Source organism: Danio aesculapii, chromosome 17, assembly GCF_903798145.1.
Source record: "Danio aesculapii chromosome 17, fDanAes4.1, whole genome shotgun sequence".
NCBI classification, from domain to species: Eukaryota; Metazoa; Chordata; class Actinopteri; order Cypriniformes; family Danionidae; genus Danio; species Danio aesculapii.
Genome location: NC_079451.1, coordinates 43768660 through 43785146, shown reverse-complemented (window position 1 = coordinate 43785146; position 16487 = coordinate 43768660). Strand labels below are relative to the sequence as shown.

The 16487-nt window shown below is 37.4% G+C and overlaps 1 protein-coding gene across 3 annotated transcripts in view; it reads left to right on the top strand.

Annotated features, from left to right (window-relative positions):
- Positions 1–3681: 3681 nt before the first annotated feature.
- LOC130244215 (neuronal PAS domain-containing protein 3) overlaps positions 3682–16487 on the top strand; it is a 620066-nt gene continuing 607260 nt past the window's right edge. For 2 of the 3 annotated variants that reach the window (XM_056476532.1, XM_056476531.1), the window contains exon 1: positions 3682–4702. In XM_056476532.1, the coding sequence (XP_056332507.1) occupies positions 4548–4702 (155 nt within the window). In that variant the 5' untranslated portion in view covers positions 3682–4547. Of the gene's footprint in view, positions 4703–5999; positions 6444–16487 lie in introns of those variants that run through there. The other variant, XM_056476533.1, reaches the window with a different exon arrangement.

Here is a 16487-nt window from a genome sequence, read left to right as displayed (position 1 = left end):
AATAGTCTTCATCTGTACTGTAAAATGTGATTTAAAGGGGACCTATTATGCAAAAATCACCTTTAAAGGGGTTTAGCACAGTTGTGTGGCAGCAGTCTGTGAATGTAACCAGCTTGTAATGGTAAAAATGTATTTATTTAATATTTTTATAATCACACCATACAATTGTCTGCACTGCACTCATAAACACTTTGAATGACATTTTCCCTTTGTTCGTGCTATCAGAGGGGGAATCCACGCCCACTAGTGAGGAGCTCACCCTTATTAGCATAAGACTTTAGTCTTGTTTTTGAATCTGCCACTATGCTGACACATAGGCATTTGTAGCTCCACCCTCTTTTAAAAAGAGCACAATCTCATTTGAATTTAAAGTGACAGTCACCAAAATGGCACAATAAGCATCAAGCCTAAGAGAGGCAGATTCATAGAGTTATTAAACATTATATGTGGAGTATTTTGAGCTGAAACTTCACACACATGTGCTACACTCACTGGCCACTTTATTAGGTACACCTTACTAGTACCGGGTTGGATGCACTTTTGCCTTCAGAACTGCCTTAATCCTTTGTGACATAGATTCAACAAGGTACTGGAAATATTTCTCAGAGATTTTGGTCCATATTGACATGATAGCATCAGACAGTTGCAGCAGATTTGTCGGCTGCTCATCTATGATGCAAATCTCCCGTTCCACCACATACCAAAGGTGCTTTATTGGATTGAGTTCTGGTGACTGTGGAGGCCATATGAGTACAGTGAACTCATTGTCATGCTCAAGAAACTAGTCTGAGATGATTCACGCTTTATGACATGGTGCATTATCCTGTTGGAAGCAGCCATCAGAAGATGGGTACACTGTGGTCATAAAGGGATGGTCATGGTCAGCAACAATGCTCAGGTAGGCTGTGGCGTTGACACGATGCTCAGTTGGTACTAATAGGCCCAAAGTGTGCCAAGAAAGCACACCATTACACCACCACCAGCAGCCTGAACCATTGATTTAAGGCAGGATGCATCTATGCTTTCATGCTGTTGATGCCAAATTCTGACCCTACCATCCTAATTGCGCAGCAGAAATCGAGACTCATCAGAACAGGCAACGTTATCTTCTAATGTCTAATTTTGGTGAGCCTGTGTGAATTGTAGCCTCAGATTCTTCCCATTCTCCTCTGATCTCTAGTATCAACAAGGCATTTGCACCCACAGAACTACCACTCACTGGATATTTTTTCTTTTCGGATCATTCTCTGTAAACCCTAGAGATGGTTGTGCGTGAAAATCCCTGTAGATCAGCAGTTTCTAAAATACTCAGACCAGCCCGTCTAGTACCATAAACAGTGCCACATTCAAAGTCACATCACCTTTCTTTCCTATTCTGATCCTCGGTTTAAACTGCTGATCTACAGGGATTTTCATCTAGGGTTTACAGAGAATGGTCTGAAAGAGAAAATATCCAGTGAGCAACATGCACATACATACACTTTTTTTTTTTTTTTTTTACAAATAACTACAAACATTTATTTTAACATGACTTTTTAATTTTATTTTATGTACAGTAGAAAGACTGAAATAATGTTTAATGCCCATATTTAATATGTGTTAAACTAAACTGAACTTAAACTCTGAAAACTGGACTGACACAGTTTCAGTTTACTAGAACTTCTATGTTAATCTGCTTTGACACAATCTACATTGTAAAAACGCTATAGAAATAAACTTGAATTGAATTGAAGTGTTTAATATGCCAACCTGATTTCACCAAGTAGGACTTGTTCCTGGATTAACATCCATATTGATCCTAGAACAACATTCCAATCAGCCAATCAGAACTAAGGGATTAACCGTTTATGTAACGTTTAGGATTATGGTTAGCTTCTACATGAGTGTTATCCAACTATTATTCCCCTCTGATTTTGGGAATAATTTATAGTTAGGGGTAGGGAATTGGTATGGAATACATCTTCGAACAAAAATTATGTTCCAGATGTGAATCCAGAATCGCATCATACTTGGCAAAATCATAACGCGTGTGTTTAATGTTTAATTATTTCACCTAATGGGCAATAAAACAAACTTTTATTGTGCTTATCCATTTATTTACGGTTGTGAGTTGCATCATGGGATGTTGATCTCTGCTCTGTTGACTTTTGATGGTGAAATTTAACTCATAATAGAAAGAATATATCACTTTAAACTATTACAAATGTCAATAAAAGTCACTTGTTTTAACTTTTTTAAGGTAGGAAAATAATGCGATTCATTATTCAGAGGTCTCATAATGCGATTCAAAAGTATAAATAAACGGGGAACAAGTAATTTACATTTTTTACATTGTATATAAAATACTACAATATTATGTAACCATGCACTGTATGGTTTTCCATATTTTGTGAATCGTGTTTTTTTTTTTTTAATTTGTTTATGCTTTTGATTTGTTTCCTTTAACTTTTTATTTTGAAAATTTTGAAAAAGTGACTTTTTTTATTAATTAATTTATTTTTTACATATTTAATAGTTTGAAGTGACGTGTTGCCTGGATTGGTTTTATAAATGCTGCAAATATCTGCCAGTTAGATCTACTTTTGCTGTTATTTTACCGACTTAATTATCTCTATATTATTTATTATACAAAACTACTGAAATGTCAATAAAAGTAATTTTGTTCAACTGCAAAAGTTAAAATTTCAATATCAAAAGTAAACAGAGCAGAGATTAACAACTCATAACACAATTCCCTACCGCAAATTAATAGAAAAAATCAGTTTATTAAAATAATTACAGTTTTACAGTGTATATTTTGGTTTTCATCAAATTAAACGTATTAATCTAGTCTTTTATAGAAAGCATGCTGATGCCAGTAAATCAACAATGAGCATAATTTAGCCTACACTGTAAAAATTATATGATCAATTAGTCCTGACAGCATATGTTTTAGGTCATTGTAACTTATTAAACTAAGTTAATCACGTTCTAACTTAATTTTATAAGTTATGCTAGCTGTTTTAAGTCAGTTTAACATAATATAAATTCAGTGGATTCATATGGTTAATTTGATTCAGCTTAAAAATTTAAAGCAACCAAGGTTTTTTACAGTGTATTTATGTAAAAAATTAAGTTATTGTAATCATTTTTATTATATTTGTAAGTGGGAAATATATTAAACGTAGTTTAAAGGATAGTAGAAAAATTTAAATATCTAAATTGGTTATTAACAAGTATTTTGGGGGCTGTCGGTAATAGTTTTTTCTATTTCTATTTTTTATTTTACTATATAGTTATATACTGTATATTTATTTGTCAAATTGTATGTTTTTATTCATTATTTACTTTTTAAAATTCCTTTATTATTCGTGTTCTTTTCTGTTGCACTTCTGTCACGAAAACAAATTCATCGTATGTGTAAACATACCCGACAATTAAGCTTTTTCTGAATCAGATTTTGATGTTAACTTCCTTTAATGGAGTGTGATTGACCTTACAGCTTCATCTGTGAATCTCCCGCTGCTCCTCGTGGTTCGGCTCGTGAAGGGTTAACAGATGCGGTAAACCGCCGCGCGCTCCCGTGCGAGCGTCCCATTGGCTGCGCGGCGGCGGCGCGCGCCGTTAATCAGCTGCACGAGCGGCGGAGTTCATCTTCCCGCACGCGCTATAGCGATGGCATTGCCACACACAGCAGGGCAACACAACACAACACATCAGGAGCATGCACACAGCAAACATCCCATCAGCTTTAGACATTGATCCTGGCAGCAGCAGCAGCAGCAGCACTGACAGCACCTGACCTCTGCAGCATCAGCACCAGAAGAAGAAGCTGATCGGTCCTTCTCTCTGAAACAGAAAGCAGTAGCACATCATCATCACAACAGTAGGAGGCGAGCAGATCACATCATGCACTGGACTTTCCTCGCGCACACACTTAGATCTGTTTCCTAAACCACACTGGGAATGGACAGCTGTCTCTGATCTCAATCAGTAGAGCTTTTTCAGGACAAACCGGACTGATAAAAGTTCTGTGCTCGTTTATTTAAACGCACACATTCCTTTACACCACAAGGAAAGCGTCGCACGTGCGTGTTTTTACAGTTCTGTAATGGCTTTTTAAAGTCTTTCAAACCCAATGTTAAGCTGAAATAATATGAAGATACTTTGAATTAGGATTTTAGGAGTTAGTGTGTCACTTTATGGTAAGTTAAGTCTGACGTCGAACTGATATCAGACTCACAAGCAGTCATAAAGACAGTCACATATCGGAGGATATGGCTAAATAACAACATTCTGAGGAAATTCGCCTTTTTAAAACGTAGGATTGGGAAAGCTTGGAGCGTTTGAAACTTTTTTCCGCGTAAAAGCGCACAGGACGCGCAGACAGTCGGCGAGCTCCAGCAAAAGCAGCAGATCTCTCTTCTCACAGCAGAAAACAAGACGTAGAATGGCTGATGAGATTGTTTCCATCACTAATGGGATTGTGCTGCTGTGATTTGTCGGAGCGGAGGGAAGGTTGATACACACATACTCGGTCTGTGCAGGATCGCGGTGCGCGCTCGGGGATGATCAGGATCTTCCCGGATTTCAGTGTTCAGGTGACGGCGGCGGCGGCTGCAGGTGCGGGAGGCGGCGGAGGGATGCCGGCTGCGTCCAGAGTCCCGGGAGCTACAAACGGGAACCCGCAAAACGTCCAAGGCTTGACGTCTTACCAACAAAGGTACGCTGACTAACCGCAAAACATGTTGTTTTTTTCTCCCCACACTTCTAGGTGACATCCATTCATGTCATATCTGTTGCATTCATTCACGTCAGACATATAAAGCGTTATTGGATCTCTCTGGAGGTTGCTGCAGGTTTAAACTTAGTTTCAGGCTTTGCTTCATTTATCACACAAACGACTCACTGTATAAAGCCAACCGTTTAGTGTAGCTGTAAAGTTTTATTGTGTGTCAAATTCCGGAACACACACACACACACACACACATAGAGGAGAAGGGAAGTCATATTGTGATTTATAGTCAATAGAAATAAAACAAACGTTACATTTATTATATAAATAAACATTTTATTTTACATGAAGTATTTAGTGATGCTTACAATAGTGGCACTATCAACAAATGATTAATTCAGAGTTTTAATTCAAATAAAGTGCATAACTACCGGTTTTAATTAGAAAAGACCTCTAAAATATTTTCAAATAACTACTGTAGTTGAACAACTAATCCCCAAAGCCCAAAGAACACCACTAAATCACAGTGTGTGTGGTTTTGATTCATACACATTTCAATGAAGTCTTGGTAAAGTTCCTAAACAGAATCAGAATTGTTTTACTATTTATTTTAAGACAAATAGAAACACTTCATCTGCTAAAGCTAGACGGTACATTGAGGTTAATGGATTTGAAAGCTTCTGATTGTTAGTATATCAGCAGAATCATGAGCACACATGCTTACATACACTGTCACGTTCAATTAAACAGTCTATTTAGAGCACAACACAATGAACAGGACATTAAATGGGGTGGCTGTCAGCTCATGACCTTGACAGGTCACATGTTCTAATGCACATCACCAAACAGGCCTATATTTATGCCGAGATGGATTAATATGGAAAGAAAATATATAAATAATGTATTGAATTAGTGCACTTTACTTCAAGCAAGCATTTTTTTTCTGATACAGGTTTGTGTAAATTTACTTTAACACATGGTGTATCTCTTTAATTAAAATAATAATATTAATATAGGGGTTATTTAATTTTTTAGTGTTTTAGAAAAGTATCTATATCCAAATAATATAGTCTCACATCAGGAAAACAATGAGTAGATTTTGACAGCTGTCAATCACACTGTGATTTAAAAAAAAAAATACCAGTGCATACATAAATAAGCAAACAACCAAAAGCCCTCATATTGCGTTTTTTTCTTATGTAAATCTTCCCAAGAACGCCTGAAAAACAACCTGTATATTCCTTATAAACTCAAACTATTTCCAACTACAACTGAGTGGCGTTGTTGCGCCGGCAGGAGAGGGAGATGAGAGGGAGAGAGAGGCAGGAAAAACGCTGGAAAATGCGGACAAACATGCTAGGAAGAAGCGGCTGTGTTCGAGGGGCACATCGTGGTGTAAATGCCCCTCTCGTGCACTAATTCCTGCCCCGGTTTACTCCGCGAGGACAGCCGCCGGATCGCACGAGCGTCCCCGGGTTTCCTCTCACTTTATTGGCATGCCTTTGGATCTCAGCGTCGGCTGGTCTCGCTCTCGTCTGAACGCATCTTAACGCACGGAGACACGGGCACGGGCGCTCCGGTACCGCCGATGGCGTTGCTTAAATGCTCCCGGTTCCGCTGTCAGCTGCTCGTCGCGTGAAATCTGGAGGAAAAAAAGTGTAATTAATAATTGCAGGAAGATGGCGCCCACCAAGCCCAGCATTCAGCAAGACCCTTCCAGAAGAGAACGGTAAACGCTCGGTTTGTTGTGTGTCTGTGGAAACGCGTGCGCTGACGGGCATTTTGGACTGGGATGTGAAACTTTGCCCTTTCCGCAGGAGTGTGTGTGTGTGTGAGGGGTTGGGTAACAGGTATACACGCTGACAGAAGCGGCGAGTGTGTGTCTGTTTACGCTGGTGTGTGTGTGTGAGGGTGAAAGAGAGAGTGTGTGTGTGTGTTTTGGTGGACAGAGGACATGACCGTTGAATGTGTACAGCGTGTGTCGCGCTGTGTTGGCAGGTTTCGCTGGAAATGTGTGGATATTCGAACCTGACTGTGTTACAATTTTGCATCCGCTCGTCGTTTGTTTTCGCGGCATTAGGCCAATCTGAGTTAAACACTCTGTTTACTGCTGAGAAGTAGTATGCAGCAGGCTGCTGTTGGAGGAAGTTTCTATGTAGATTGATGTGCATTTGAGTCCTGGATCAGAAACTCTTGATGTGGTTTAAAATCTTGTATAAGCATTAAATGTATTTGAAGAGTTGACGTCTGAAATTTGCATCGAAAATGAACATTTTTCACAGCCTCCTTTGTTTATGTTGAGGTATTTCACTTTAAAAACCAGGAAGAGGACTTATTCATTGTCATAAACGTAATATCACTGAACATAAACACAGGAGAATGAAATAAAAGCTTAATTTAGAGGAAAATTTCAGACGGCATTTAGAGGTTTTTGCATGTAAACTCTTCATTTGTTGTTGAACACAAGACTAGTGTATTAAAGTGGCACTTGAGCATCTAAAATGCTGTCATTAAGAGTAGTGTTTTTAGACTTACATGGCAGGTGTATAACTGCTATCACTGTTTAAAATGACATTTTAATAGGTTTTCATTGCTGTTGAGTTGTTGAAATTCCCAGATTTTGCAAATGATGGCAGGTGGTGCACTAAATTCATTTGTCAGATCTATATATCTGAAATTCCATGCATAAAGCGGATGTTTGAAGGCGTAATGCATTAGCTCGGAAATGCACCACTAAAAATTCATCGTTTTGCTGTCATGATTTATAGATCTGAAATTGTGATATAAAACTAGCCTGTACATGAGTCAGGTGAATGTTTAAGTGCTGCTATTTTGTACCAGTCATTTTACACTCGCTGTTGTTGATGACAGCTCATTCACAGTTTTTTCAATCTTAAAAGATTTATAGTTATGGTATCTGATATAGTTCTGGAATCACTGTTTTGGTGGTTTGAGGACTTAAAAGTGTGTTTATTCAGAAGCTAGATTAACTGAGTGTCCATATTTCTGTCGTTTGCAATGATTAGCTGCTCTGTAGATCTGAAATGTGAATACAACTATAGTTTATGTAGTCTAGTGAGGTGTTTTTTTTTTGTTTGAGCTCTATGCATATGCATCACGGCAGGTGTTGCGCTAAATTAATCCACAGTTATGAAATTACTTCATGATAAGATGTGAAATTGCTTCGACTAGTCAGGTGCATTTTGTTTTATTGCTATCTTCTGTATTATCAAGTGCTTTTCATAGCATATGCATCATTACGGCAAGTGCTTGTCTTATTTTCTATGGTTATCTTGTAGAATATTGCTCGCTCTGACTCGTATAAAATAATATGTTGTTTTTTTTGTTCCTTTTTAGCTTTCTGGAGTATTAAATTAGTCAGCGATGATTCACACGGTACTGCTTGTGACTGCTTGTTGAACTAATGTTAAATTGTATGCAATAACTCACCTGCTGCATGTGTGTGTGTGTGTACAAAATATCAGCCGTAGAGCCAGTGACATTTTACAATGTAAACACAGCCCGTTTCATATACTGTATCAACTCTGCTAGAACGAATGTGTGTGTGTGTGTGTGCCTGACCGGAGTGTGAATGCTTATCATTAGCAATCTTGACTAAACTCTCATCAAGCTTGATTATTTCATAATTCCGCTCATAATGCGCAGATTACACTAATGCACCTACGTCTAAATAGGCCAGGACTTTAGAATTATATTCCACCCCCTGCCAGTCATAACAGCAGGAGATGTTTATGCTAAGTCAGTCTGCAGTAATCTTTCTGGCGGGAGCGTATTTGTGTGCCATTCCGAGCATATCGCAGAGATAGGAATCTTGAAGATGGAATTAATTTCGAGGGGGGGAAACTTCATAGCCGGTGCACGAGTGCTTCCTTTATCACCTGTTTCCGACCGGCATTCTGAAGGGCTAAATTGCACTCTGTGATTCGTTATGTGGCTGCACTTGAGAGTTGAACCGAATAACACCGGGGCTGAAATTCTAGGGGAGTTTATTTATTTCTTTTTTTAATGCATGGCTGTTTACTAGCACCAATTCCTGCTGTAGTAAGTGTCGGGAAGGGAGGGATTGTGCTCTTGGGCGAAGCAACTCCCAAGGAGTTGGACGAGAGAGTGGGAGAGCGCGAGAGATTGGTTGGCGTGAATTTATACACAACACTAAACACAAAGTTGGCTTTGTGTTGAAGAAAGCAATGCCTCCCTCCCTCACTGTGAGCAAACAAAAGTGCTAAATTGTTCCATTTCCTCTCCTACGGTGCAGCAGTGGATCCATAGATTGCGACCGGAGCTGTGGCATTGTGAAATGCTCTGGCTTTATTTGGTGTAGCATTATAAAGCATCCCCTCTCTAATGGCTTGTATATCAACAGGTCCATTAACAAGACACTACATGTGATGCATATATTCGTCTGTTTTAGGATGGAACATGTAAATGCGTCTTTTGTTTCACTGTTTTAAATGAGATTCATAAAAGCTGCGTGCGTAATAAAATTAACAAAATGCTATTTAAAAAAATGGTTAGTAAATTGGCCTGCTTGTTATTGAAATTAAATTCCGACATGAACAACATACAGCGTTCATTAAAATAATCCTTTGATGTGAAATTCTGAATATCTCGCTGAATACTCGGGAGTGTTTTTGTTTAGCTGTGATTTCAGAATAGTTATGGTGGAAATAAAGCGACGATGTTCTCCGAACGCTTGAGAGGCAGACAGCCCAAGCTGAGCTATACCATCGCACAAAGGATGCAACCCGTTGATTCGCCAGCATCGTACGCGGCACGGAATAGAGGCAAATAAGCAATTCTGATGTGTATTTATCACAATTAAGAGGGATTTCCAGCCCCCATCTGTGTTGTGCGGTGATTACCGCAGCTCTCGCCAGCCGCCACTCGTCTCTGTTATTGTGAAGGTCAGAGCAGAGAGACAGACATAAAGAAGATGCATCCCGCAAAGGTAATCGTGCAGTCTCTCCATGCATTACTGCACGGCTCATAGCGTGAGATGTATACATCGCTACATCTGAGCTGAGCTGTTTGATTATTCTTTGAGTTTGCATTTTATGTGCGCCCATGTCCTTTATGGATGTATCGATGAATCGGTGGCTGGCGGATCAGTCATGCTTTCTGAATAGCATTTTTGACTGCCTGTGTGTGAACACAGCAAGGTATGGTTCTTATATATTGGGGTTACCTTATTATTAATTGCAACTTTTGAAAGTCATGCTTTAGAGAAGATTGAAGCTACTTCTTCCTTTTTTTTTTTTTTTTTTTAACTATGAAATCAATTTCCATCAGTTTTGTCCAGGGAAATGTTTATGCATCTGATCTTTGGAGACAATGTTTCCCAATACACTCAGAAATACACGTATAAAAGCCGTCACTTCGTACCTTTTTTAGCCAATTATTAATTTTAGCCAATTTATTAATTATTTTTAACCAATTTAGCTCATTATTCTCCTACACCACATGTTTTTGGACTGTGGGGGAAACTTGAGCACCCAGATGAAACCCACTCCAACACGGGGAGAACATGCAAACTTAGAAATGCCAACTGACCCAGCCGAGACTCGAACCAGCGACCTTCTTGCTGTGAGTGCTAACCGCTGAGCCACCGTGTCGGCCCTTGAATAATTCACCATAATAAATATTGTCATCATTTACTCACCATTCACTTGTTCAAAACCTATTTGCGTTTTCTTCCGTTGAACAGAAAAGAAAATATTTTGAAAAATGTTGAGACTTATGGACTTGCACTGCTATTCATTCCCCTACTGTGAAAGTTAAAGGGTCACAGTAACCAGCATTCTTCTAAATATCTTATTTTGTGTTCAACAGAAGAAAGAAACTCATAAAGGAATAAAACCACACGATGAAGAAAATAAATGATGAGGAAAATTAAATTTTTGGGTGAAACAATCCATGTTCGCATGGTCTAGAACAAATGGCATGTGCAGTGGTGTAGTGGACATTTTAAAAGTGTGTGTGTGTGTGGGGGGGGGGGGGGGTGGGGGGGGGGGTTGCAGCTGTATGAAATCCAAAAGTTTACATTTTTAATCACCTGTTTCTTAATGGTCTGTCTCAAAAAGTGAGGGGGACATATCCCCCTGTCCCCCCCGCTTGCTACGCCCCTGGGCATGTGTCTGATGTTTTGATGACAATGTTCCCTAATACACTCTCAGAAATAAAGGTGCAAATACAGTCACTTGTTTTTCCTAACATACACTTTTCTTTACTTTTTAGGTACTAATATGTATCGGGAATAGTTATTAATACCATAATGAATATTCTGTCATCATTTACTCACTCTTCACCTGTTCAAAACCTATTTGAGTTTCTTCTGTTGAACACAAAAGAAGATATTTTGAAAAATGTTGAGACTTATGGATTGATACTGCACTGATACTTGTGACAATGTTCCTCAATACGCTCTCAGAAATACAGGTACAAATACAGTCACTACTTTTCCAAATCTACACTTTTTTTGTTTTTAGGTACTAAAATGTATCTTGAGTAGTTCACCTAAAAATTTATATTCTGACATCACTTACTCTCCCTTCACTTTTTCAAAGCATATTTGAGTTTCTTTCTTCTGTTGAACTCAAAAGAAGATATTTTGAAAAATGCTGAGACTTATGGACGTCCGATGATATTTCTTTCTCTACTGTGGAAGTCAATGGGTCACAGTAACCAGCATTCTTCTAAATATCTTCTTTTCTTTTGTGTTCAACAGAAGAAAGAAATTCATAGGTTTAAAACCACACAATGAAGAAATAAATGATGAGGTAATTAAAATTTTTGGTTGAAACAATTCATGTTTGCATGATCTAGAACAAATGACACAGATCTGATCTTTGGTGACAATGTTACTCAATACACTCTCAGAAATACAGTTACAAAATCTGTCACTACTTTTTTTCAAAGCTACACTTTTCTTTACTTTTTAGATACTAATATGTACCGTGAATAGTTCACCATAATAAATATTGTCATCATTTATCTCATTTGTTCTCATTTGTTGAGTTTCTTTCTTCTGTTAAACTCAAAAAAAGATATTTTGAAAAATGCTGAGACTTATGGACTTCGATAGATTTTTCCCTGGTGTGGAAGTCAATGGGTAACAGTAACCAGTATTCTTCTAAATATCTTCTTTTCTCTTGTGTTCAATTGAAGAAAGAAACTCATAAAGGTATAAAACTACACGATGAAGAAAAAAATGATGAGGTAATTTCAATTTTTGGGTGAAACTCTGTGTTTGCTTGGTCTAGAACAAATGACATTGATCTGATCTTTGGTGACAATGTTCCTCAATACACTCTCAGATATACAGGTACAAATACAGTCACTTCTTTTCCAACGCTAAATTTTTAAAAACTATTTAGGTACTAATATGTACCTTAAGTAGTTATTAATACCATGACGAATATTGTCATCACTTACTCACCTTTGATTTGTCCAAAAACAGAGTTCCCTTTTTTCTATTAAACACAAATAAGATATTTTGAAAAATGCTGGGACGTATGGACTTCCATTGATAATCCAGATGAGCCACAGTAACCAACATACTTCTAAATATCTTCTTTTGTGTTCAACAGAAGAAAGAAACTCATAAAGGAATAAAATCACATGATGAAGAAATAAATGATGAGGTAATTTAAATTTTGGGTGAAACAATCCATGTTTGCATGGTCTAGAACAAATGACTTTGATCTTATCTTTGGTGACAATGTTCCCCAATACACTCTTGGAAATAAAGGTGCAAAAGCAGTCACTACTTTTCCAAAGCTACATTTTTTTTTTACTTTAGGTACTAATATGTACATTGAGTAGTTCACTATAATACATATTATGTCATCGTTTACTTCAGTTGTTCAAAACACAGTTGAGTTTCTTTCTTCTATTGAACACAAAAGAAGATATTTTGAAAAATGCTGAGAATTATGGACTTCCATTGATGTTTTTACCCTGCTGTGGAAGTCAATGGGTCACAGAAACCAACATTCTTCTAAATATCTTCTCTTGTGTTTACCAGAAGAAAGAAACCAACAGAAGAAAGAAACTCATAAAGGTATAAAACCACACGATGAAAAAATAAATGATGAGGTAATTTTCTTTTTTGGGTGAACTATCTCTTTAATGTACCCTTTTAGGTACAAAAGTGTATCCAGTGACTGCTTTTGTACCTTTAGATTGAGTTTATGTTGTTTCTTGAGTTGGGTAAACAATTTTGCCGTTGCTGTCCTGAAGCGGGGCACGAGCTATCAACCCCCAAAGAGAGCTCGGACCTCATATCCTTGGAGGAGGCTCGAGGCTTGAGTCCCTTCTTCATTTTTTAAAACATTAAAAAAAAAAAAAACAGAGTACATTGGGAAGGGGAGGGATGCCGGAACAAAAGTCTACTGAAACTGTGCAAAGACCGCTACTTATATACACACATGATAGACTGACTGACCCGCCTGACTGATCAGACTCCTTTCAAACTTATGTTAGAAACTTCATTAGTTGTCCCAAAAAATGCCATTATGACCAATTTTTCAGCTATAAATACTGAACACATAAGGCACAAAACTAGAGTGTAAATATGAAATATGGCAACTTGCCCTGACTTTGACATTTATGAGAAACACCGCTTTTGTAAGAACACAGTTTTCATTACAGTCACTCTCATCTGAATTTTGTTCACTTGTTAACAGTAAAATATGATGATATTGTATTCTGCTGTAGTGTGAAACTCACAGAATCACCCCAAAACCTCATCGTTTACTCTTCCTCATGTGTTTATTAACCCTTTATGAGTTTCTTTCTTCTGTTGAACACAAAAGAAGATATTTTAAAGAATGCTGGTTGATGGCACCCATCGACTTCCATAGTAATAAATCAAGTTACTGTGGAAGTCAATGGGTGCCAGCTAACAGCATTTTTCAAAATGTCTTCTTTCATGTTCAAGATACTCAAATAGGTTTTGACCAAGTAAAGGTTGAGTAAATGATAGAGTTTTAATTATTAGGTGAACTATCCCTTTAAGATCTATATTCGAAAGCAGTTGTGACAAACAGGCCTGGTTTGGCATGATTGCTGACTCTATACTACACATTCATACATCTATCGAAGGCCTTTATAAGGTTTCTGAGGATGCTTTTTTTTATGGTGAAACTCCCAGAATCACCCCAAAAATTAAAATGGCCTCATCGTTTACCTCTTCCTCATGTGTTTATTAACCCTTTATGAGTTTCTTTCTTTTGTTGAACACAAAGAAGATATTTTGAAGAATGCTGGTCGCTGGCACCCATCGACTTCCATAGTGATAAAACAAATAACTTCTTCAACTGAAGAAAAAAAAAAACACAATGAAGAAATAAATGATAAAATAATTACAATTTTTGGGTAAACAATCTCTTTAAGGTACTAATGTGGAGCTTTTAGGTACAAAAGTGTGTCTAGTGACAGCTCTTGTGCCTTTAATTAGAGTTTAGAGTGTAGTGTTTTTACACTTTATGTTGTTACAGTAGTTGTTCTAAAAAAATGCTATTACGGCCAATTTTTCAGCAGTAAATACTGAATGATTAACAAAATTCACAAAACAGCACAGAATAATGCGCAAAAACTAGAGTGTAAATATGAAAACACATATGGCAACTTGCCCCGATTTTGACATTTATGAGAAATGCAGCTTTTGTAAGAACACAGTTTTCATTACAGTCACTCTCATCTGATCTTTGTTCACTTGTTAACAGTAAAATATGTTGATATTGGATGCTGCTTTAGTGTGAAACTCACAGAATCACCCTATAACCTCATCGTTTGCTCTTCCTCGTGTGTTTATTAACCCTTTATGAGTTTCTTTCTTCTGTTGAACACAAAAGAAGATATTTTAAAGAAGGCATGGTAGGTGGCAACGCCATGACTTCCTAGTATAAATGCAAGTTACTATGGAGAGTCAATGGGTGCCAGCCTAACAGCATTTTTCAAAATGTCTTCTTTCTGGTCAAGCGATACTCAAATAGCGGTTTTGGAACCAAGTAAAGGTTGAGTAAATGATGAGAGTTTCTAATTATTAGGTGAACTATCCCTTTAAGATCGGTATTCCGAAACCAGCATAACTGTAAGAATAACTTGTGCTGTGACAACAGACCAAGGTTGGCATGATTGGCCTGAACTCTATACTACAACATTCATACATTCTATCGAAGGCCTTTATACGGTTCTCTGAGGATGCTTTTTTTTATGGTGAAAACTCCCGAATCACCCCAAAAATTAAAATGGCCTCACGTTACTCTTCCTATGTGTTATTAACCCTTTATGAGTTTCTTTCTTTTGTTGAACACAAAGAGATATTTTGAAGAATGCTGGTCGCTGGCACCCATCGACTTCCATAGTGATTAAAATCAATAACTTTTCAGACTGAAGAAAAAAAAAAACACAATGAAGAACTAAATGATAAATAATTACAATTTTTTTGGGTAGTGTAAACAATCTCTTTACGGTACTACTGTGGAGGCCTTTAGATCAAAAAGTGTGTCTAGTGGACAGCTCTTGTGCCGTTAATTAGAGTTTAGAGGTAGTGTTTTTACACTGTATGTTGTTTACAGTAGTTCGTTCTAAAAAAATGCTAATTTATTACGGCCAATTTTTCAGCAGTAAATACTGAATGATTACCAAAATTCACAAACAGCACAGAATAATGCCGCACAAACTAGAGGGTAAATATGAAACACCATATGGCAACTTGCCCCGATTTGCCTATGAGAAATGCAGCTTTTGTAAGAACACAGTTTTCATTACAGTCACTCCTCATCTGATCTGTTCACTTGTTAACAGTAAATATGTTGATATTGGCTGCTGCTTAGTGTGAAACTCACAGAATCCCCCTATAACCTCATCGTTTGCTCTTCCTCGTGTGTTTATTAACCCTTTATGAGTTTCTTTCTTCTGTTGAACACAAAAGAAGATATTTTAAAGAATGCTGGTAGTGGCACCCATGACTTCCATAGTAATAAATCAAGTTACTATGGAAGTCAATGGGTGCAGCTAACAGCATTTTTCAAAAGTCTTCTTTCATGTTAAAGATACTCAAATAGGTTTTGACCAAGTAAAGGTTGAGTAAATGATAGAGTTTTAATTATTAGGTGAACTATCCCTTTAAGATCTGTATTCGAAACCAGCATAATGTAGAATAACTTTTGCTTGTGACAAACAGACCCGGTTTGGCATGATTGCTGACTCTATACTACACATTCATACATCTATCGAAGGCCTTTATAAGGTTTCTGAGGATGCTGTTTTAGTGTGAAACTCCCAGAATCACCCCAAAAATGAAAATGACCTAATCGTTTACTCTTCCTCATGTGTTTATAATTCTTTATGGGTTCTCTTTTTTCCATTGAACACAAAAGTAGATATTTTGAAGAATGCTGGTCGCTGGCACCCATTGACTTCCATAGTAATAAATCAGATTACTATGAATGTCAAACGGTCACAGCTAACAGCATTTTTCAAAATGTCTTCTTTCATGTTCAAGATCCTCAAATAGGTTTCGACCAAGTAAGGTTTCTGAGGATGCTGTTTTAGTGTGAAACTCCCAGAATCACCCCAAAAATGAAAATGACCTAATCGTTTACTCTTCCTCATGTGTTTATTAATTCTTTATGGGTTCTTTTTTCCATTGAACACAAAAGTAGATATTTTGAAGAATGCTGGTCGCTGGCACCCATTGACTTCCATAGTAATAAATCAGATTACTATGAATGTCAAACGGTCACAG